This window comes from Centruroides vittatus, unplaced genomic scaffold, assembly GCF_030686945.1.
Source record: "Centruroides vittatus isolate TY-2023 unplaced genomic scaffold, ASM3068694v2 contig_18, whole genome shotgun sequence".
Taxonomy (NCBI): Eukaryota; Metazoa; Arthropoda; class Arachnida; order Scorpiones; family Buthidae; genus Centruroides; species Centruroides vittatus.
In genome coordinates, this window is record NW_027121101.1 from 2,941,778 (window position 1) to 2,965,303 (window position 23,526).

Below are 23,526 nucleotides of genomic sequence, written 5' to 3' on the forward strand. Positions count from 1 at the left end.
GGTAAAGAACCTGCCATGACCAGTGAACATCTGTGTAGTTGTATGGCTGGGAGTATACCATCTGTATTTAAAGAACTCCTCAAGATTAGGTAGGGATGAAATCGTGAGTAATACTGCTGGAGTTGTTGGTGTTGCCAGTCCGAGATAAGGTCCTTCCAGAGAATTGCCTTGATGGTATTAATTCTAATTTTATTATAAGTAATGGGAAGGTTGCTGTTGCCTGATGCTTCCTTAGCAAGAGCATCAGCTCTCTCATTGCCACATTCTCCTTGATGAGCTTTGGTCCAATTGATGTAGTAGTGGCAAGAGGAGCTGCTGAGAATGTCTGAAATATCATTGGCAATAGGATGAAAGTTTATAGTCTTCAAAAAGGTGATCACTGAGGCATTGTCAGTAATAATGCAAATCTTCTGATAGTGGTACTGCTCGCTGGACCAAAGGGCAGCCAACTTGATGGCAAGCAGCTTGGCCTGGTAGATGGTGCAGTGCTCACCAAGACGGTATTGTTTTGAGGCAATCTCAGTGCCATCACGAAAAACCACAAAGCCGCAGCCCACTTTGTTATCAGTTTTAGAACCGTCAGTGTATATGTCTAGGTTAGATTTATCAGAGATGTTAAACTGGAAATATGTTGGTGTAGCCGGGTGCCTAAACTGGGCGAAGGGGATGTCCTTCTCGAGATCCTCATGGGTGATTGGAGAATTGGTGGTGATGATACTGCGGCCCCATTTTAAATGCCAGACCTTGGAGTACATAGTGATGAGTTTGTCAATGGGAGCCTTTTTGGCCAGGACCTGCAGGGAGACGTTAGATGTAGTTCTGTAGGCTCTGGTAATGTGAAGAAGAGCTCTCCCTTGTGCCGCTGTAAGTTTACGTTTAATGTGAATCTTGTGCACCACCTGCCACAAGCGTAGGAAACGATTGGTACAAAAATTTGATTGTAGATGGCATTATGAGCCTCGGTGGAGAGGCCCCAGTGCCGTTTGGCGATCCTGGTGAAAGCGTTGAAAATCCTACCGATGAGGTCACTGATGTAAGAGATATGGGAATTCCAGAGAAAACTGTGGTCAAGGATGAGACCCAAGTACTTAAGAGTTTTCTTGATTTTGATGCTCTGCTCGCCCATCTTAATGGTGGGTACCCTCTTGTATAGGTTAGGCTGGCCGGGAGTGTTGAAGATTATGCTGCAAGTTTTGGAAGGATTAAAGTTGAGCTTAAAATTGTTGCCCCAGTTCAGAATGTTATCCAGGATCCTATTGCCTTTCTCCTCGAGTTCCGAGAGACAAGAATACTTTCGGATGTTTTCGATAAATCTTTCGAGATCTATTCTAGAGTAGCCATGAGAGAACATACACAAAAGCTTGTTTTCTGCCATTTTCACACTGTGTCACAATGACCTAGATTTCACTGACTTGTGATTGGTGGATGGTACCGTTTTACAGCCATATTCGCGTTGAAAGTTGAACACTGCTCAACTCGCTTTTACGCTGGTTTTGCGACCTGCTCAGGCGTAAAATATCATGGTCACACGATTAAAGGCTTTTAGAGCAAGGGGTTTTACGCCCATTTTTACGCTAGTGGAGTCTCGGCCTTACAACTAAAAACATTTCCACACCACACCTCATTACTTCAATAGATTTGGAATCAATTTTTTCCAAAATCTATTTTAACAATTTTCTGATGTAATGACTTTTAAGACGAATGTAATATCGAGGTTCACAAAAACAGAATAAAAAATATTGAAAAATTACATCCAATATAATAGATTTTTGTGTTTTTGTGAAGAGAATTCTGTGTTATGTAAGGTTTGCCAAAATTCTCTGACCATAATACTTTACAGCATAGTTTGGCTGTAATGTGTTATGTGAGAATTGCCTGTACAATGCAGCATAGAGATGGCCAACAAAAAATAAAGCTTTTTATACAGTCATATTAGACAACATATGTCATAAAGGAAGGAGATTATATAGCAAAGTCTACTATTTTCTAAAAAAAAAAAAAGGTATATATGTTAAGGGTTGCCCGAATGAAAAGTGAATAGTAGTGTTGACATCTATAGACAAATGAAGCACGTTTATGGTGAACATTGTTTAGGACAAACAGTACTGAATAATTGGTGCAAGAGTTACAGAGAAGGCCGCAAGTGAACTCAGGTTAAACTGAGACTGGGGTCAGGTACACACCATAATCTTCACTGCATCATTCGTTGTCGTGGAAAACACACTGAAACAAGTGACCGATGAGTTACAACTCGCACTACAATTTTCACATTTTCAGATTTCTCAAGTAAGCTTTGCAAGGGCAAAGATTCATGTTGGATGATGAGGTGAAGGATAAGGTAAAAGAATTTTCTTACCATCAGGCACCAGAATTTTATGTGAGAGGCATTGATCTGCTTGTGAGATGCTGGGATCTTTGCCTAAACAAACCATGTTTGTTTAGGCAAAGATCCCAGCATCCGATTTCTTTTAGATTTGCAATAAATGTTTGCCAGTTCTGATGTGTGTCCACTTTTCATTTGGGCAACCCTTTTATATAAATTTTTAGAGTTTGCACATCTTTTAATAACCATTTCAAAAAAATATTTGAGGATATTCCTGTTTGGAATTTATGTAATTTGTTCATTACATTTATATTAATGAATAATTTTGGTATTTATTCAAATATAAAAACACTACAATTTAGTTTAAACAAAATGTAATTGCTTAAAATGAGTGAATTGACCAAAATAGTTTGTTTTATCTTATTACAGCATGCTTGTTTCATGTTGAAAATTTAATATGTCTTCGTCACTGCAGTTTCCATGTTTGAAACATAAAGAAACACATTTTCGTCAATATTACCACCACTATTATGCATCAAGTATTTCCTTCTATAATATTTAGGTTTGTAGCTACACAAGAATGCTGTATCTGGACAGTAGAATCTATAGTAAACTTCAAAAACTGGTATGATAGTGCTTTATTTGTTATATCAATTTCTGAGCCAAGCAATGGCTACAGTGCCAAAATTATAGATTAAAGTATCCTCTCACTATTGCAAGGTGGTAAGACAATTTTGATAATTTGTTGAACTTTTAAAATTCTCTTGATCATCCACACATGAAATACAATATATAACTTTTCTGTGTTAAATAATAAACATAGGCAAAATTGAAAGGTTCTAAATGTGGTAATGTTAACATTGTAGTTTATAAAGATTTCAAGAGACTGGTGACATATATTAAATCAGAGAACATTAAATAAAGTTTTTATTGCATTCATTTCATTTGTTAAAATATTTTTTATCTACCAAAAACTTGATATCTGATCCACATTAATCTTTATTTGCAATTTGTACTGGATAAAACGTTTTCAATATAAATTAATTAAAATATTACATGTTATAAAATACTATTTATCAAAAAATTATATACATAGATATTTATTGTAATTGACGGTAATGAATTTTTTTAATCTTACATGTATCAATATTACTGGAAACTTATACCAAATAATCTATTGCAAGTTATTTTATGTAGATGGCTGAGACAGTTGCCTATAGCTCTGGTCTCAGGATCAACACCAATAACATTTCTTGAAATCAAAATGAAATAGAGCATTAATATAAGTGAAAGAAACAAATATAGATATTAAAAGATTTAGCTACTAAAATAAATCTTAGTGTAATTTTGTATATTATTAGATAATTAATTTAAAAAAAGACATATTTAAATATTACACTTTATTTTATGAGTTTTTGAAAAATTAGTTTAAAAATTATGTACTATACCTAACTATTGATTTAATAATAAATTAGTTACCATATAAATCAAGACTAATATTGTGGGAAGTGAGGGATAAATTCTAAGGTTCTATTTTTATTATATATAGTTTTTGTATACAAAACATCTTTAACTTAAGTTCAGATTTTATGAATTCAAATGAATTATTTATTTTCACTAAAAATTCAATGGAAGAATTTACTTTGACGGTTCAAATTTTTAGAAAAGTTAAAGGTGTGTTTAACTTTTGTAAGTCTGTATTTTGGGACTTTTTTCCCCCCCCGGTTTCAGTTTTTTAATTTATTTACTATAAATATTGATGGTCTTATCTCAATAAAATCCATTGTCAAAGCTTGTTTTTCTATTTCTATTTAATTTTCTTGATATAAAGCTACCTTTAATGCACACAATGTGAAATTGACATATAATAAAATTGGGAAATTTCCTCTTGAATGTGTAAGTTAAAAGAAGCAGCAGCATGATTGTAATGCCATTATAGTTAGCATAAGCCTAAACATTAATTTCATTAATGAAAATATTTAATTTTCAATTAAAATACCGAAGAGTATTTTAAAATATCATGTTAAACTGAAACTCTGTTGTGTAAAACAAAATCTTTTCATATTTTGGCTTAATAAAGTCAAAAAAAAAAAAAAAAAAAAAAAACTCATTCTATTTGAGTACCATGTAAATTGAGAGCTGGATGTATTATTTGGATATTTTTAGCATCCAAGTAATTAAAAGTCAAATACTTAATGTTGAATAGTTGGGAAATTTTTGTATCATGTAGATTTAATATTTGTTTTTATACATTATTTTAAGAAATAAATTTTTGAAGCAACCTCTCATCATTTATAGACAACTTAAAGTCAAATATAGAGAAATGTAAGAATTCTTCAGAGTCAGAACTGGACAAAAGGAATACAAAATATAAGATCCACAAACCTCAGATTCAGTCCAGCTAAATTTGAGATTTGTGGATGTTAATTTTGATAAATTTGTTTAATTGTTTCTGTATACAAAATACGTTTTCATTAAAATGTATTGTAGTCGAACTTGCTTATAACGAGCATTAGGGGACTGGCAAGATTTCCTCATTATAGCCATTACTTGTTATATCTGAAAAGCAGTGACATAACAAGGGAAAAATGGGTGGCTGCTTTGGGCACAAACACATAGGAGCAGGCACCCCAAGAACAGCAAAATTTGCAGCTACATCACTGATAATACTGGTCAACAAAAAAAATGTTTTTGAATGTTTCCTTTATTTCATGGGTGAAATCTTACTAATCTTGGGATGAGAAAATCAAATATGACAAAGAAAAATTTTTATTAGCTCTAGTTTCTGTGATATACAATAGGTGGCAGTATGTGATTTTAATTACATATGCTAAGAACATTTTAAAAAATTTCAAAAGCACTTTCAATTATAGTTACATTCTAATAATTCTAAATTGATGGAAGAATACCTGGCAGATGGTCGGTGTGACGAGAATTGTGTGGTGACTTCATGAGATCGTTTTCGCTTGCCTCTTGTGAGTTCCAGTGCATCCCTACACACAGACCAGCATTAATCCGCAAGCATTGCTTCATTTCAACGGCCCTGATATCTTTGTTCCATTACAGAAATATCCTGGTGGAATCTTTCTCCGTGTTCATCACTGATAGTTCCACAACTAGGAGGGAAAAAGTCCAGATGGGAGTAGAGAAAATGGATTTTAAAGGATATGTTGCATCCAAGTTGATGATATTTTTCCAGTACTGTCACCAACTGAATGTAGTTATCTCTTTTGTTGTCTAAGAATCCATAAATAACTCCTTTTAAGGCTTCCCAAGCTTCCTTTTCTTTTCCCTCCAAAACTCGGTCAACACAGGATCCTTTACAAGTTGTCGAATTTGTGGCCCAACAAAAATACCTTCCTTATTCTTTGCATCACTCAATCTAGGAAAGTTGTCTCTTAAGTACTTAAATGCCTGTCCTTCTGGTTCATACCTTTAACAAAAGTTTTCATTAAACCCAGCTTGATATGAAGGGGTGGAAGAAGAACATTTTTTGGGTCCACAAGAGGCTTGGCAACATCACAGCTACATTTATTATGTTTATAACCTACAAACATATGGAGAATGTTGCATTATATCAGTTGAGAGGTGTGACAACTCCCAAAAAATAAATTTTCCCCAAAATACAAATGTAGACCCTAAAAAATGACATTTCACTGTATCTCCAAAGGAAGAGCTAATTGATCATTTTTATGGTGATTTTTGAATTCAGCAGATGGAAATACATAAGAATATGCTAAATTTGAGCCTGAAACATTTTCATTGTTGACCAGTGTAATTAGTGAAATCTATCTTTTAACTTTTAATTCTAAATAAGTTGATTCCAAAAAAATACATGTAATTACATTATATTATTTCTAACTAGAGTATACAGTAATTTTGCAATCATAGTGATGATTAGGTAAATTGGCAGAGTAGTACTAGAAGTCAGTCAAGAAAGAGGAGACAGTCTCCAAAAAGAAAGTGATAAATAGGTCTGTAATCAATGCAGGTTGTAAAACTCATTATCCAGTGGTCATAAAACTGAAAGGTTTTTTTAGTTTTAAACTAAGTAACCCTTTAAGTTTCATCTCTTCCAAGAATTCGGTATCACATTTCTTACTACTTGAACAATTAAGAATGTTCACGTGTTTGCATAACTACCAAAGATTTGCTTGGTATATCCATGAACTACCTTCATTATAATCGTGAGAAAATGTGTGGAAATATATGTAAAAATAAAATTGTTATGGCATTTTGTTTGTTGTAACTGTGAACTCATTATAACTGAGTTCAACTGCATATAAATCTAAATTTTAAAAATAATTTAATATATCAAATATAAAATCCATATAAATTTTGATGTTATTCAAATTTTATTTTTTTTATTATCCTACTTTTTAAATTTAATTTTCATGTAATGCATTTGAAATGATAAAGTAATTTTTAAAAATTTGTTTTTTCTTTTTAAAAAGTTTCAATCACTCATATAACAGATATATGAAATTAATCAAAAAAATAAAAAATTTATATATTTTTGTACATAATAATATATTTTATACATTATAACATTGATAATTATAATTAGAAGCATACATACTCGAGCTAATACTGTTGAGTTGCATTCCATTAATGCTTCCATTAAACTAAGAAAATGCAAACTAACCATTTCTGCCAACTGCAATTACAAAAAAAAAATAAAAAATTATTCATAAATATGGATATTTTATTTATTATTTTTAAAGTATTCTTCAATCATGCATTGCGAACCAAACCTGAAAATTTCCTTCCTAAATAGGTAGCATTTAAAAATATCAATATTTTGTGTAGTAAATGTACAACCGGTTTTAATTAATTGTTTTATAGGATTCTACAATAAATTCTAACTTACCACTTTTGAATGGCATATCAGTTGAAGAATTCCAGGAGTGACTTTGGCCCAAAAATCTGTCAAACTTAAGGAATACATCTGATTTTGTTCACTTCCAGGAGGATTGAGAAATATCATATGTTCACAATACATTGTCCATAACTGGAATTTAAATTATTTTAAATTATACTATATATCTAATGCATTTTATTTGAAAGCATTTAGACTTACTTGGCACAAAATAAATGCATGGAAGAGAGAAGACATGTGAAGCACTGATGCCTGAATAACATAACAATTTTAAGTTAGACAAATTGTCATTGTATTATATTGTTAACGGAAACATCAAATTACCTTGGATTGTTCAGCAAATCCTGCAAGTATAACTTGAATATGCTCGGCAATATGTCCATTGGCTTCCATCGGTACGGGTTGACAGAGAAAACTTGCTACATTTTGTAGCAGTGCACTGTGCATAAGAGCTCCAAGTAGTAACCACGATAGAAGACGAATGTGTGCAACGCAATCTATGAATTCTTTAGGACTAAATTTATAGAAGTTATAATTTAGTTATTCATCTTAATGACTCAATAACTATTTATATCATAATTTGTTTTAATTTTTAAACTTTACCCTTGCTGGACGAGTGACGGAGGATGGTAAAGCCATGGTAAATATTTTCCGATTGCACGATTGTCTCGTCCATTGCCCTTACTTATTTCTATAGCAAGATACTGAGCCACTCCAGATTTTAACTGACCTCCTAGAGTTTCTTCATTTAAATGATTGGAAGTTCCATGAAAATTGCTCTGATTTGTAAAGACAAAATATTTAAAAATTGAAATAAAAAAAATATTATACAGGGTGAGTTTTTTATCTTGAGACAATGAAATAACTTAATTGGATCTCATTATTTTGGGAAAAAGGTATAGACAAAAGTTGTAGGGTTTGAAAGGGCCAATCAATTGGTGATGTTGGATGTGACTTTGACCTTCAAGGTCATTTGAGGGTCAAGTCTTTTTTCAATGGGAACACATTTTTGACCCTGGCAATGGAACGAGTGGAAAATTTCACACCCGGATATACCTTTGACCTTATGGTCTAAGTGAGGCATGGCCAATATATGGCCCATGGGCCAGATCAGGCCTGCTTAATGAATTTATGCAGCCTGCGATTAATCTTTCAATATTAGCTACTTAACTTCCAATAATTGGTCAAATGGATTCACAATACTTCATTTTTTTTTTTTTAAATTCCATTGTAGAGATTTACAACTTTTGTACTTGTCTGTGTGATAGTGCCAGAATAAAAAAAAATGATAAATTTATAGTACATTATTTAAGATAAATATTAATATTTTATGTTAAACAGTAATTCAAGATAAATTGAATATCGATCACTTGTATAACTTAGTAATTTGTGTGCTTTGCTAGAAATGTAATAATAATATATTTAAACATTTATTTACTTAAATGAATCATTTTTGTATTTAATGTTTTTTTTTAATTTTAATATTTCGTTTGGCCTGTGAAAAAAGTTTTCTTTCCAATTCAGCCTGGGGGCAAAAGGTCAAGATTATTTTAAGGTTTAAATTATAAGTTGTTTCTAATGGGAAACCATCCTTTTTATTACTGGAATAGGTAGAGAGGTAAAAGTTACATTTTTTCATGACCTTATTAATTTGACCTTTAAAAGCATTCACTACTTTTAGCACTACCCAGGAGTAACGATGTGGATGTAGTAGTTTTCTGCTCCCTTTGAGGTCTTATTTTCAGTGAGTCCCCTTGCCTCTCACTATTGCAGTACTTGTTTTCAGTGAATCACTTTACTTCTCACCATTGCTTGAGATGTTGGTTTCAGGGGAAAATTTTAGAACAAATGTTCAAAATGATGACCTTCCACTTCAATGCATTTGTTGAGCTGCACTTAAAATTATCACACTTGAAATGACCTTCAGAGGTCAAATTTTGGGTACTCAAGGTCATGGCTGATTGTGAAATTTTCCACTCTTTCCATGTAAATTTAACTTTTACTTCCCTGCCTATTCCAGTAATAAAAAGGATGGTTTCCCATTAGAAACAGCTTAAAATTTAAACCTTAAAATAATCTTGACCTTTGACCTAGACCATAAGGTCAAAGGTATATCCGGTTGTGAAATTTCCCACTCTTTCCATTGCTGGGGTCAAAAATATATGTTTCCATTGAAAAACAGACTTGACCCTCAAATGACCTTGAAGGTCAAGGTCACATCCAGCGTCACCAATTGATTGGCCCTTCGAAACCCTGCAACTTTTGTCTATACCTTTTTCCCAAAATAATGAGATCCAATTAAGTTATTTCATTGTCTCGAGATAAAAAAAACCCCTGTATATGAATAATTGTACTAACCTTGAGCTTTGTAAGAGCATGAACATCTGCAACAAATTCTAAAGCATCATTCAAATGCTGACGCATGCATTCACTCAGTCCAGTACTATGCTGCAATATATTAAATTTACCTCTTTCAAAATTTTATTTTGTTTAGTTACAATAACATGTAATTACTTAAATTGACCATTATATATATTATTACTGATAGATTATTATTTAATTTTGTCTGAGATTATATAGCTTTTCAAAAAGCTGTCCTTAGTTTGCAGTTTGATTTGTCATAGTGATAGTAATAATCAAAAATTAAGATACAAGTTTTCATTTCTACAACATCCAAGCCGAACATCATTGCCAAACTTATTCAGAAGACATTAACGTGATTGCTGCTGGATATTCTTAGCAAAAAAATAGCCAAAACAAATATAAAAAGACATCAAAGTAGTCAAATTTTTAAAATTGTAATTTAAAAGTATGAGTTATACAAAAAAGCATACTTAGAAGAAGAAAAACCAAAAAAAAATATTTTTAAATACAATGTATCTGTGTCTATTCAATGCCATTAATAAGAGCTTTTCTGCATCCCTTTTCAGAAGGTGTGGCCAAAGCCTTAGACTTCATTACTGATATCCCCAATGGAACAATTTTATTTACATTCATTTGAAAGACAGATGTTGCAAAGTCATTTGAGATGCACTGAACAATGAACAACAGAGATAATGAATTCTCATTATAAAATACTGGAATCCAGTGGCCAGATGACAAGTAGTAAAGGCAGATGACTGTTTTGCCACTCTGGAGACCTAAGTTTGAATCCAAATCAGAAAGTTTATGGATGAGTCAATATTGATATGTCCAGTATCATCCCGATTGTGGGTTTGGCTGAAACCACGATGAACAGAATTAAATGGATTCACAGTGCTTGAGGGGGAAAAAAATGAAATCCTTATCCTTCAGCTATCTGCTTTTTTAAAAAGTATATTATCTCATCTTTACGAAAAATAAACTGAAAGTTTTGACCTTAACTTTAACTTTGACTAATTAACTGGAGTTATGGTTGGATCTCATAATGAATTACAAGGAGTAAATTACATTAGCATCTATGTAGTATTAATGTAACTGGGAAAACGTCGTCACTTATCTGGAGTGTCCAATTAGCAAAGGTTGACAATATATACAAGTTTAGAATTTGTTAAACTGATGGCTTTTTATGTATTTATAATTACTTTGAAACTAAAACATAATTACTTTTAAATTTGAAACTAAAAAATAAATAATTTTTAAATTAAAATTCAGTTTTGTATATGAAGAAATTGTTAATTTTCATCATTAATAAAGTTGGGCTGATAAATACTATTTTTGATTTTTTGAATATCAACACTGAATTTTAATTATAAAGTTTATAAATTTGAAGAAATATATGTTTTTTAACTTACTATATTTTGCATGTCTGAAGAAATGTTATCAACAATAACATTTGGAACAAGTACTCCTCCTGCATCTTGTAAAATAAGCTGCAGTTGTAAATAAATAAAATTATAACTGTTCTAAATTTATATTATTAACATGAATTATTTTATTTACCTGAAGAAGAATTAAAAGGTTTTCGTCGGGAATAGTAGATTTGAACTTCAATGTTTGTACTACTTCAAAAACTATTGTGCGTGCCAAAGTCTGCTTATCACGTTCCTGAAATGTTTATATTAGATTAAAACTTAATAATATCTATGTGAATATGTTTATATCAAGTAAACTTTTACTCTTGCAAGGTTGCGATTACAAAGTTGAACTATATCCAGCAGGTCAGTATAATGTAGTGAAGAGTACTGAATAGCATGGCAAAGAATCTTTGATAACGGATCTAGGATGGACTATAAAATGTGATTTATATTAATATTTCAAATATAAGTGATTGTTAAGTTTATCTGAAATGAAACTTTGCTTATTTACCTTGCAACTATTTATAATTGGCATTTTCAATATAGATTTGGTAATACATATTGCAGGAGTTAAATCACAGGATCCAATTGGTAATATGAGCAATAATTTTCGTAGAAAGATCTCATACTGTGGCAAAAAAACACTCCAAGGTAAGATGTTGCTCTCAACAGGTAAACAATTCAAATATATGTCTATGTTAATCAAGATAAAAGAGACTGTGTCATATGAGAGATGTTTTCTTTCATTTAAACTCTGCAATTAAAAAATTTTTTGTTCTTAATAAATTTGAAAATTCCATTCATACGAACACAGGTCCAATATAATGCAAATCACATGTCTATTCCATGTCTATAATAAATTTTTGTTTTTGTAACTTTGTTTTTTTCCTATTGAAATATAGAATTATTTGAATATTTTACTTTGCATTATATTGAGACTTTGCTATAATTTACAATTTTACCTCAAATAAAAATAATAATGGAGAAACTTGATTTAGTTCAGCAAAATCTGCTAGAGCAGCTGCAATTGTTTTGAAGAATTCAACATCTGAAATAAAATTCTTAAACTATTAATTTGATTCAATAAAGTTTTAAATGATTGTTTTAGAACGTTCTACAAATTAAAATATAATCAAATAAATTTACCAAATTGTGACTGGAATATTTGTACAAATATATCATTTGGTGCTAATTGGTGCAGAGTACAACGTAGAAATTGTCTAGCTACACTGACTGCACTTCCAGGTAGGTGTGTGTTGCTGTTAAGAAAAAATAAATTTTACAAAAATTAAAAAGTTTTTTGTAACAAAATAAGTACCTTATGACTAACCTTTCAGTCTGCCATGTGTACAATGAACCAGACGCAATTCTGAAAACATTTGTTGTTAGTTTTTTAATTTTATTAAACAGCATTTTTTTAAAATTATAATTAAACTACCTCACAACGGCTTTTAGCATTTCTGGGAGTAGCGGTGCAGCTAATGCTGGTTCTCGATGTACAAATGTAGATAGAATGATGATGCATAGCCCGAGTTCTTCATCACTGTATTCTTCTAACAGTCCTCCACAATCGTTACATCTGTCAAGAATCTTTTCCTCGGGATAACGTCCGCTAGAAGGTTGACTTGTACTTGAACGTTTGGATGAAAATCCCATAGTTCCAACATTTGCACAGTCAGTTTTTCTCCGTCTTAATAATTTATCATTAATGTTACAAAAGTGATAAAAAATTATTATTATTATATTTATTTATTTACCTAGAAATTCCTGGATGAATATCACCTCTCTGCGTTTCTACGTTGCTATGCCCAGTTTTTCTTTGCTTTCGTTGACGATAATGTAATCTTCCTTTGGTATCGTCGGAAACTATTTTAATAGAGAAAAGTTTCTTAAAATTTTATTTATATGACTTTTCACACTAAATTAAATTACTTACTCCTATCTTCAGCTATAAGAGTGGATCCTTCATTTGTTTTACCTTCAATGCTGTCTTGTTTGCTGAAACATGGAAATGGTACATGTATTTCACCAAATTTAAACTTATCATCATCAGATATTTCTTTAGATTCTTTCGTTAAACCCAAAATATGAGTATTATGGTCATGTTTCTCAACAGTTTCATTTTCTATAGATTCCATTTTATTCAAATGATGCAAAATGTCATATTTTGTATTCTCAATTTTCATATCTAATTGATTTGTTTGTCTCTCTTTCATGTTGCTATCCATTTTTAAGTCTGCATTAGCATCTCTCTGCACTTGAGTTTCTATTTCATCATTTATAACTTGTGCTTTATCATCTAGCAATATAGATACAGAGTTTATTTGTTTATCATCATCTGGTTTAACTAAAGCTATTGATAATTTTTTCTTTAATAAAAGATTATTCTCAACAGATGAATCTACAGTATCAATATTAATCCCAACAGTATTTTCAGCTTCCTTTTTATCAATTGTTTTGTCATCAATATTCACAGATTTATCTTCAGTATCAACAGATTTAGATACATCTACTGCTTCAGTTGGATCTGACTGATCATCCATTTCATTTTCTTTCTTGACTGTACCCACTGGAAGAAGTCTTTCAGGAATTGGCACATCCAAATTTTGAGGTTTTGATGGTTGTAATGATATCAGCTCAGGTAAGGTACTCAAACTTGAATCAGGAGATATTTGAGTTTCTTCTGCAGCAGAAGTTTCTAAACTAATAGATTCATCAGAATGTTTAGGTTCATCCAGTTCATTAATGTTCTGAACATTAGATTCCTTTGTAAAACCAATAGGTAACAAACGTTCTAAGGTAGGCCTAGGCATAAATGACTGAAGAGCAATTGGTGAATGGAAATTTATTTTCCAAGGTTTTGCTGTTGTTGTTGGTTGAATATTTTTCTTTACATCTTCATTTAACATTTGATTAGCTTGAGAAATGGATTCTTTATATGATTCTCGAGAAAGTTTTCTCGTAAGAGCTCTGGAATTAACATTTGAGTCATCTGGAGTTGTTGTTAAGCTCTTTTCTTTACTTGAAAAACATTGCTCTCTTCTACTGAAATTTTCATCACTCAAATTAGATTCATTTTCTTGTTTACTTGTAAGATCTTTGGTTTGACCTTTTCTGCCAGTTAATGTTTCACTTACTTCCTGTACTAAATCTTTGCTTTCATCAGTTAAAATACATTTTGGTTTAGAGTGTAGTGAAATGATATCTTTATCCTCTTTCTCTTTAACAGCTACAGAAGTTTCCATTATATTTTCATTGTGATGAGATGAAATATCAGAAGTTTGTTGACTTTTTAAAATTTCATATCTATTTTCATGCGCAGAATCAGATGAAATATCAACTTTTACAACTGGTTGATGATCATTCTTTGAACCAATATCCAGAATTTTACTATTAGATTTTTCATCCTGAGTATCTAATTTTTGATTGATATTTTCTTTTTTATCAACTGAATCTTTTTCCATATGCTCATGCAATGATTTTTCAATAATTTGTGGTTCATTAATACTTTTATGATTTTCTTCAAAAAGACCTTTATTAACATACAGTAGTTTACTTTGAGAGAGATCCAAAAGATTTGCTTTAGTAGCTTCTTTCTTTTCTTCTCCTTTGTCTACAATTACTTGTGTTTCAGCAGATAATTCAACAAGTGGATCTAAAATAATTACTTTTTCTGAAACGGATGCTTTTTCAGAAACTAATTTAACAGTAGCTTGTTCTGTTAGTTGTTCACTTGGAATGACTTTAAATTCACAGCATTCTATAACTTTCTTTGTATCGGAAGTTTCAGACTTTGGACTTTCTGGTATTGCTTCTAATTCTGGTTCCATATCTTCGCCGTCACTAGAACCACTTGTATCTAAGGGTTTCAATATCTTCCATTGCTGACGATCAGATTTATCATTAGTGAACTTTTGATTATCTTTATCAAATTCATTTTCCTCAACATCGGATCCTCCTAATTTAAAATAATAAGCTTGAGAGCCAACTACTGAAACTTTGCTTTCATCGGCTGTTAAAGAGGATTCGAAAGGAGGTGAACCTCTTTCTTGGATATTCTCCAAATCAAATGTAGTGCTAAGATCTAGAATATTTTTAGAAAAATTAATATTAATGTATTTAAATTACGCACAAGATTTTTATTTATGAATATGTTACCTCGTGATCTGGAATGAACTGGACTAAAAATTGGTTCAATAATATTTTTACATTGATGCTGATGAGAGTTCAAAGTATTCAAAATAATATGTATTAATATTTCAATTTGTTTTGATTGAGGGGGTAAAGTATAATTATACTGTAATAAAAAAAAATTATGAAATAAAATGTATAAAATTATTAGTAATACAATTTTAAACAATGTACCTTGTACATAATAACCATGACTGCTAATAACCACGACTGACGAATATATGAATGAAGAAGCCACAGAGAATAATTTGGAGGTTGTGGCTCATGAGAATATCTTTGTGGAGAAGGACAATATATTAATACTGGCAGACATATCTGTAGAAGAACTGTTCCCATTTTAAAATTAAAATCTAAAACCTATAAAAGAAATAAATTAATACAACATTTTTATTCAAAGCTCTATTATCAAACAATTACTACTACTACTACTACTACTACTTCATATAAAATTTATATCTTATTGTTTTTATTCATATATTTTTTACTTAAAAGAACAAATTAAATGTTTTCTTTTTAACTTCTCTAACTTTATAATATTGAGATATTTTTATAATCCAAATTTACATTAATTCTTATGCATAACATCAATATATTCTATCTCTAATTATAGGTTAATTTTTTCTAATACTAGCATTTATAATATTTAATCACCATACAAACACCCACATATATATATATACATATATCCATCAAGTTTCGTCAGTTGAATCTTTGTATAATGAGAGAAGGTCACAACAAACTGTTTGAACAGAAATAGTACTAATAATAATAAACAATGCTTTTAGCCCACGACTATAAATTGGATAGAGTTAGATAACCTAAATAAATAGGATTTAACAATTAGAGGGCTTATCACACCAAGGCCGACAGAAAGAAGGACTAGATCTTTAATAAAAAAGGAAATACACTCAAACCTGATTTGTGCAGTCTATTTTTGTGTGATTTTTTATTTGTGCGATTTCTTTTGTGTGATTTTTTGTGTGCGGTATATGAATTTCAATCAAATTGGTATACTGCACAAAACACATTGCACGTATAAAAAATCGCACAAAAAAAGACCGCACAAAAACAGGTTTGAGTGTAGTACTAATGGAACCATTCTGTTTCAGAACTTTTGAGAGAGCCAACTTTCATTTTTTTCTCCAAATTAATATTTATTCTTTTATAGATCTAAATCAATTTATTTCATTTGTTTTCTTCATTAATAAATTAGTTTTGTGTTCCCAAGAAAATCAATTACTCTATCAATTACGATATTTATATTGTTAAATATTAAAACTTTATTTCTATCAGATGAGAGATTTCAAACTGTTGATCTTAGAGAAAGTAACTCAATATTCTGTAGTTGAAACAAACAAACTTATCTATACTAAAAGATTTTGATAACATTAAATGATGATAAATGATCTCTGGCAATATCTCTTAGAAACACTTAACACTATGATTTAATATGAGGTTAATTTGGAATTTAAACAATGAGAAGTGAATGAGCAACTGCTAAATCAAAATGAGAAATTTTCAAAAAGTTAGAAGTTTAAATCTACTGTCCAACAATTGTAGTTTCCATCTTTAATGTTAATAAAACAATTTATATTTGATTAACATGCTATATCTTAAAACTGGATGCCTTCTGCAATTCCTCACTGCTTAAATTCCAAATTACTTTTAATTATTTTATTATAATTCAGTTTTGATAGAAATAAAACTTCATCCATTAAAATGAAAACTCATTTTTGTTTTTATTATTAGCATTAATAATGTGAGATCTGGATTTTACCAGATCCACTTTTTATAATAATTCGATTTAGGAATTTTTCCCTAGTATAAACATCCTGTCGAAAAACGACCCTGGACGAGAAACTATGCGTCCCCGGCCAGATGAACGTCAACAATCCTTTGTTCAAAACTTGTAGATCAGATCATCTTGCACGATAGTTTACACTTAGTGTCCGAACTCGTCATATGTTTTTAGTCCCGGGAACACCTATGACACAAATCGTCATCCGCTTACGATCACGTGACCGATTTCCCAGGCAAAAACTTATAAAAGCCACTCCTTCCACCCCCTCGGGGAGTCTCTTATCATCTGCCGGACAAACGCCGTCGCTCGTCATCACCGACTCGGACCTTCTCCAAACGTCTCCGCGCTCAGTCGCGATATTATAAAACTGTGCCTATTCGGAAACTAATCTACACCTCAAGGATATCAAAGTGATAACTATATCAGGAGCTAATAATGAGGTATGAACCGAAACTGTAAGCTCTCTCTCGAACCCTACGCAATTTAGGGACTTTAGTCAGCTTTTTGTCTTGTGTCCTTTGTTAAATATTAATAAACCTTGTTATAATTGTTAAATGGTCTCCTCTTTGCCTCGAATATCGCTTCGCCTTATCGTCGACCCCATCTGTCTCCCCTCCTATCCACTCGCGTAACGCGTAACGATCAGAAACGAAACAGCCATCCTTGACAAGTGAGTCGGAAACGGGAGATACGACCTTCTGACCTCCCCCCGTTCTCACATATCGGTTATACCGATCTCACCTATTAGTGACAATCGAGTGGGGTTGCGACCTTTTCAGACCCCCCCGTCGTCACAATAATAAATTTTTGTAAATTTAGAAAAAAAACAAGAACATTTATTCAAAAAAATGTAAATTATTTATTGTTACTTAAACTTAAAAATCAAAAAATTAATTTTAAAATAAAAGTTATAATTATTTATGAAATAAGTAACTGGATAATTGAAAAGTAACTTTAATTTAATTTCTAAATATAAAAAGTAATAATAGTTTTTCTGTTTATTTATTGTATGTCTAGATCAGCAGTTCCCAACCAGTGGTCCGCAAGAGCTAAAATATGGTCCGTGAAAGATTTAAAACTTTTATTCATTTTAAATTATTATTTCCATATTGATACAAACTGAATTTAATTTTTACTAAAAATGTTGTTTTCTATTATAATAGTACTGTTACTTTTGAGTTTAACAATTACTTATGTTAAAAGTTTTGATTAAAGTTTATTTTTATATTGACACAGTTTATTTTTCTTAAACTTTGTGGTCCCTGCTAACAACAATGAAATCAAAGTGGTCCCTGGTCAAAAAAAGGTTGGGAACCACTGGTCTAGATGAATAATCTATGATGATAAATGTAAACAAGTGAGTAGCCATTATATTCAAAAATAAAAAAGAAAGATAAATGATACACTTTTATATAACTGTTTATAATTTAAATATTTGAATAAAGTCAAACATTTAAAATATAAAAATTAAAGTACATTTGATAATTTTTTCATTCATTTGACTAAGCAATTGATATTGTAATTAACTCTTTAAATTTCCTTTATTTTATGATCACATTATTACAAATATAATTTTATATGATTGCATTATTCCAAATACTGTATTATTTGATAGACATTTTGTATAAATTTAGCATAATATCAGATTTTTTTCTACTTAGTAAATAAAACAAACTTTACTTACTCTTTATGTACTAGTAACTTAATAACTAGTTGTAAATAAAAATTAGCAACTAGTTCTACATCAAAATTCATTCTCAAATTCAAGAATTTAAAAATACCTGAACCAAAAATTTAAATAAAAATATTTGTTTGAATATAAATAATTACCTTTGAAATTGATGTTATAAAGGGATTAAACACTGGAGATGATCTGCATAAAACAATGCAAATTATAAATTCTTTTTATAGTAAATTAATTATATAAATATTTGATTTAATTTTTCATAAACAAAATTTTTATTTTAAAAATAATCAAGTCTTTTGTAACTTGTCAAAACTAATCATCTCTTAATTCATAAAAAATAATTTCAATCTCTAGTATTCATCAGACAATGTAATCTCACTTCAGTTTCATACAGTTACATATTTTACATAAAAGATCATTAGCATTAGCAAGGTTGAAGTTTTAAATGCGAAAATGTGTACGTCAGACGTTCAGCGCCGTCTTCCCGTAAGTCTAGAAGTTTGACAATGATGTTTGGAAAGTCAGTGGAATCATGCTTGACATTCCAAACGCCATTGTCAAACTTCTAGGCTTACAGGAAAGTGGCACTGAATGTCTGATGTACACGTTATCACGTTTAAAACTTTGGCCTCAACCTCGTTATTAAAGGTTTTATGTAAACATTATAAAATTTCTGTATACATTGACTGTAAAGGGAATGTGAGTGCATTCATTGCATTATTTACTTCAAATAATTCATTTTCTGAAGGCATTAGAAAAAGATAAATTTAAATTTTTCAGCATTGAGTAAACAACATAAACAAAACACAGTTTGAGATAATGTAAATTTTGACATTTTTATAAATTTACACTAAGGCTGTAATAAGAAGCAAAACTAAATTAATTAAAATGATGTATGCAGGTTTAAGTTTTGACGTAAAATCTGTAATTATAAAAATTCTACATTTGTAAAATTTACAATGTAATTTTAGGATTCAGAATGTGCAATGTAACTAATAGTTCACATTTATGATGCAGCTGAAGAGAGACTACATAGTAATATGCATTTTAAGCAATATATTTACAGTTTTTTCATAAGTAAAATTAGCGATAAAAAGATGTCAGAGACTGAAATAAAAACCAGAAATTAATAATAATATGATGAAATAGCAATGTAATAAAAATCTTGTATACAATAAAATTGTATTAAACTCTTTTGTATCATGATATGAACAATTGGTGAAGATTTACAAAGATTTCTATTCAATTTCTAATAGTAAAATGTATTTTCTATGGATAGAGTATTCTCTATGGAATTCTTATATGTATAATCACTTAGAAAAACCACTGTAAAACCAAATAAAAGTTTAATACACTGAATTTCAATTTTTTTGTATTAAACTTTGTAATCATAATTGTAGGAAATACCATATTAAAAAAACAGCTAGAGCTTTTTCAGTTCAATTAAATAAGTAATATTTTAAATTAAGAAAATAGTAAAAAGAGAGCAATTATACACACTAAATTTGTCTTCTTGGAGAGAATTTGATAAGCATTTCCTATTAATGTTGTTATTTCATTTTATAAGTTTCATTACGTTAAAAATGAAAATTTAATTTTAACATAATGAAAACATTTTGATATTTATAAAACTAAAACTGTTTTTTTAGAGATATTTTTAAATGTAAGTGTTGTGTCTGCCTTAGTTTAGCAGCCACGCTTAGACACTGAGATACTCTTTATTACAGTTTGTCTTTGTTACGACTAGTCACAGCAACAAAAACATAACACATTGTCTCCCAGTTGTAGGAACCGAATGACCACATGCTTCCCAAGCTCATATTGCTGTCCCCTCTCGGCCACAATCCCCATGGCCGCCCAGATCTAGCCTTAAGTCCAAATACATAACAGTAAGTAAATATATAAATGTTTTATATATATATATACAATTAAAATCAAGTAAGCATACATTTTTGCAGACATAAGTTTGAACTACATTTCAATATTACAATAAAAATCATTTAAGATGTACCTTAATTTATGAGGTGGAATGAGAAAGCCTTTTTCTGTTGGACTGTAACCCATCAATAAATTAATATGACGAAGAACTAAATGCTTAAAAATAAAACAGTTTTTGAGATTTAATAATAATAAAATATGTAAATATGATTTCTTTATTTGCATTTATGTTACAATAATTATAAATAAAAACAATTATACTGATTCATCAGATATAAATTTGTACGGCTATTAATTTATTAACTTAATTTCATCTAAACTATGCCTTAAATCAGTTTATTTGCTGTTAATTAATAAGATCAATTCAAATTATTATTAACTATTATATAATTTATTTATATACATTTATAAAAAAAATTTGAAATAGTAATTCTGAAGTTTTTTATAAATATATATGAATAAATCTCATTTCCATAATAGGCACATTAATTAATTATATACACATTAATGTAAAATAGATGCAAATATTGTTTGATGAATAATTAAATAAAAAGTTCATTAATAAATTAATAAAATGTTCATAAACTTAATTTATAAATGAAATAAAATATATTTTGTTGTTTATAAAATAGAGGAATTTTCAAGTAAAAATATAATACATAGCCACTGAAAATACAGTGCATGATAGAATTTTACATATCATTTTGAATTAAAAAAATATAACAAAATAACTTCAGCCCTAATGTAATATTGTCTTTATTAGCATCTTTCTTTTTTGCTTTGAAATGATTTTATTCTACACTGGTAGGTAAAAAAGACAAGTATATGTGTGCATATATTGTGTATATAACTACAACATATTCTAATACTGAATAATGGACAATACATTATCACACAAGATAAACTATTGATAAGAAATTTTTCATATCTCTTTCTTTCATTATCTTTGAGATCAGTTTATATACTTGTTTAAGCTATTCATTTGCAAAATACAGCATTTCATTTCCTGATTGTAAAAGAGCTTTTGCTCCATACATTTCTTTCATTTCTTAGTTTTGGCAGGCCAGTCTTAGACAATTGCTTATGTTTTTTATTAACTTTTGATTGTCAACTGCTTTTCTAATTCTTCTTGCCTTTGCTCCTTTTTCTTCTCACTTTCCTCAACTTTTCTCTTTAAGTTTCTTCCTTCTGCTTCTCCTCAATTTTATGCTTTCAAGAACCCTCTTTTTCTCTATCAGGCTTCTTTGTATGATTTGTAGCATTTCATGCAACCTTAAGCAAATCTGCTGTTACAGACACTTTTAATGTTTCTTGATATATCTATGAAACATCTTCAGTTATTCCAAGTAAAAATCTTTTGTCCATGACAATGGATGCAAAGATTGTAAATTTTCAACAAAACAATATTGACTGGAGATAATCAAAAAGATATTTGCTATTTGTCATAAAAAAAACTCTTCATATTAACTAGAATAGTCATGATCCTTGAGTTTTTTCATTTTCTTCTTTGTAAGAATGCTAAAATCTATCGAATCTAATGAAGAGCAAAAATATCATCATCTCTAATAAACTCTTACAAACTTGTGTTACATAAATCATGCATTTCATCATATAAGAAGTAGATCTAAGATCCTTCTCCCTAACAAACAGTAAGAAATCTATTACTATTTTTCTCAAGAATCCCAATTTTACAAATATTGTTTAGTCTTAAAAATTATTCTTTAGGTTTTTGTATCCTGCAGATTTCAATTCTGTACTACTGACCTTCTTAGTCAACATTGCTGAAAGTAATCATCAGAACTTCCAGTGTCTACAACAAGCATATCACCACAAACAAGTATGACCTATTGATTTTACACAAGTATCTTAGCGTCATGGATTCTTTCATTCTCAACAGTTCAATCTATGAAAATGTTTTCTTACTAAGTACTGCATATATGAAACCAATAAGCTACATGATCTAGAAGTTCCTTAATACTTTAATGTGGCATAGATTGAAATATAAGCAGCACCAAAACCATTGTGGACAATATGCAAGTTACGTGACTCCATTTGAAGTAGTTCTTTGTGAGAGTTTTTTAAGAATCTCATCAATGTTAGAAGGAACTTTCAACTTCATTGGTGGCCATCTAAACCAATCATCAAGAGCTGCAAATTCAGCTTATTAATTGTTAGACTTCTTATTAATTCTGATGTAATAATATCATTAATTGTATGGCTGAATAAGAAAGCTTTCCAGAATCTACTTATAATCTTTCAGTCAGTTTCATTCCAAAATCTCAATTAAATGTTCAATTGTTATGTCTCATCATCTTTAGTCTGTGCTATGGTAAAGCATTCTTCTTGTCACCCCATTAAGTGCTCCCACTTAATGGGGCGGAAATTTGAAAAATGTAGTTACAAACACATGTACTTACATAGATGCAATAAACAGTTTTAAGAAATAATTTTATTTCCTGTCACTTTTGAGGATAACTTTTTTGTAGGAAATCCATTAGAGCAGGAAAAAATTAAAATAAACAGGCCATTTTCATAATGTTACTCAAAATATTCAAAAATATACAGCTTTTGGTAAAAGTATTCCATAAATATATAAATCTAGCTACCAAATTTCAGTACAAGTTGCCCAAAAGAAAGTTGATCATATACATTATATCTTTTTTGATCATTTTTTAAAATATAATTAAAATTTAATTTTATAAAAATGTATTTGTACTGATACATTTTTATAAAAATGTATGTTTTATGTTTAAAAATAAAAATATTAATGCAAAAGTTTTTAAAATCTCTTTAATGTTTATTGCAAAAGAAAAAGTACATGCAAGATTTGCTGTCATCAACATAGGACATAAGGAAACTGATAAAAGAATCAACATAAACATATTAACTCAATAGCAGTATATTATTTTTTAGCTTAATGACCAATGGAAA

General features: G+C 29.9%; 1 protein-coding gene across 5 annotated transcripts in view; it reads right to left on the reverse strand.

Annotated features, from left to right (window-relative positions):
• The window catches only part of unc79 (UNC-79 domain-containing protein), a 115,957-nt gene that overhangs the window by 9,573 nt on the left and 82,858 nt on the right, over positions 1-23,526 (reverse strand). For 3 of the 5 annotated variants that reach the window (XM_067263757.1, XM_067263755.1, XM_067263756.1), the window contains exons 31-51: positions 20,669-20,751; positions 18,801-18,843; positions 15,344-15,526; positions 15,137-15,275; positions 12,915-15,062; positions 12,736-12,844; positions 12,417-12,668; positions 12,309-12,347; positions 12,125-12,237; positions 11,941-12,026; positions 11,490-11,732; positions 11,300-11,410; positions 11,124-11,228; positions 10,976-11,053; positions 9,561-9,650; positions 7,806-7,981; positions 7,527-7,716; positions 7,404-7,454; positions 7,194-7,334; positions 7,078-7,092; positions 6,903-6,980 (exon numbers count right to left, since the gene is read on the reverse strand). In XM_067263757.1, the coding sequence (XP_067119858.1) occupies positions 6,903-6,980; positions 7,078-7,092; positions 7,194-7,334; positions 7,404-7,454; positions 7,527-7,716; positions 7,806-7,981; positions 9,561-9,650; positions 10,976-11,053; positions 11,124-11,228; positions 11,300-11,410; positions 11,490-11,732; positions 11,941-12,026; positions 12,125-12,237; positions 12,309-12,347; positions 12,417-12,668; positions 12,736-12,844; positions 12,915-15,062; positions 15,137-15,275; positions 15,344-15,526; positions 18,801-18,843; positions 20,669-20,751 (4,473 nt within the window). The remainder of the gene's footprint in view (positions 1-6,902; positions 6,981-7,077; positions 7,093-7,193; positions 7,335-7,403; positions 7,455-7,526; positions 7,717-7,805; positions 7,982-9,560; positions 9,651-10,975; positions 11,054-11,123; positions 11,229-11,299; positions 11,411-11,489; positions 11,733-11,940; positions 12,027-12,124; positions 12,238-12,308; positions 12,348-12,416; positions 12,669-12,735; positions 12,845-12,914; positions 15,063-15,136; positions 15,276-15,343; positions 15,527-18,800; positions 18,844-20,668; positions 20,752-23,526) is intronic. The other 2 variants (XM_067263759.1, XM_067263758.1) reach the window with 1 other exon arrangement.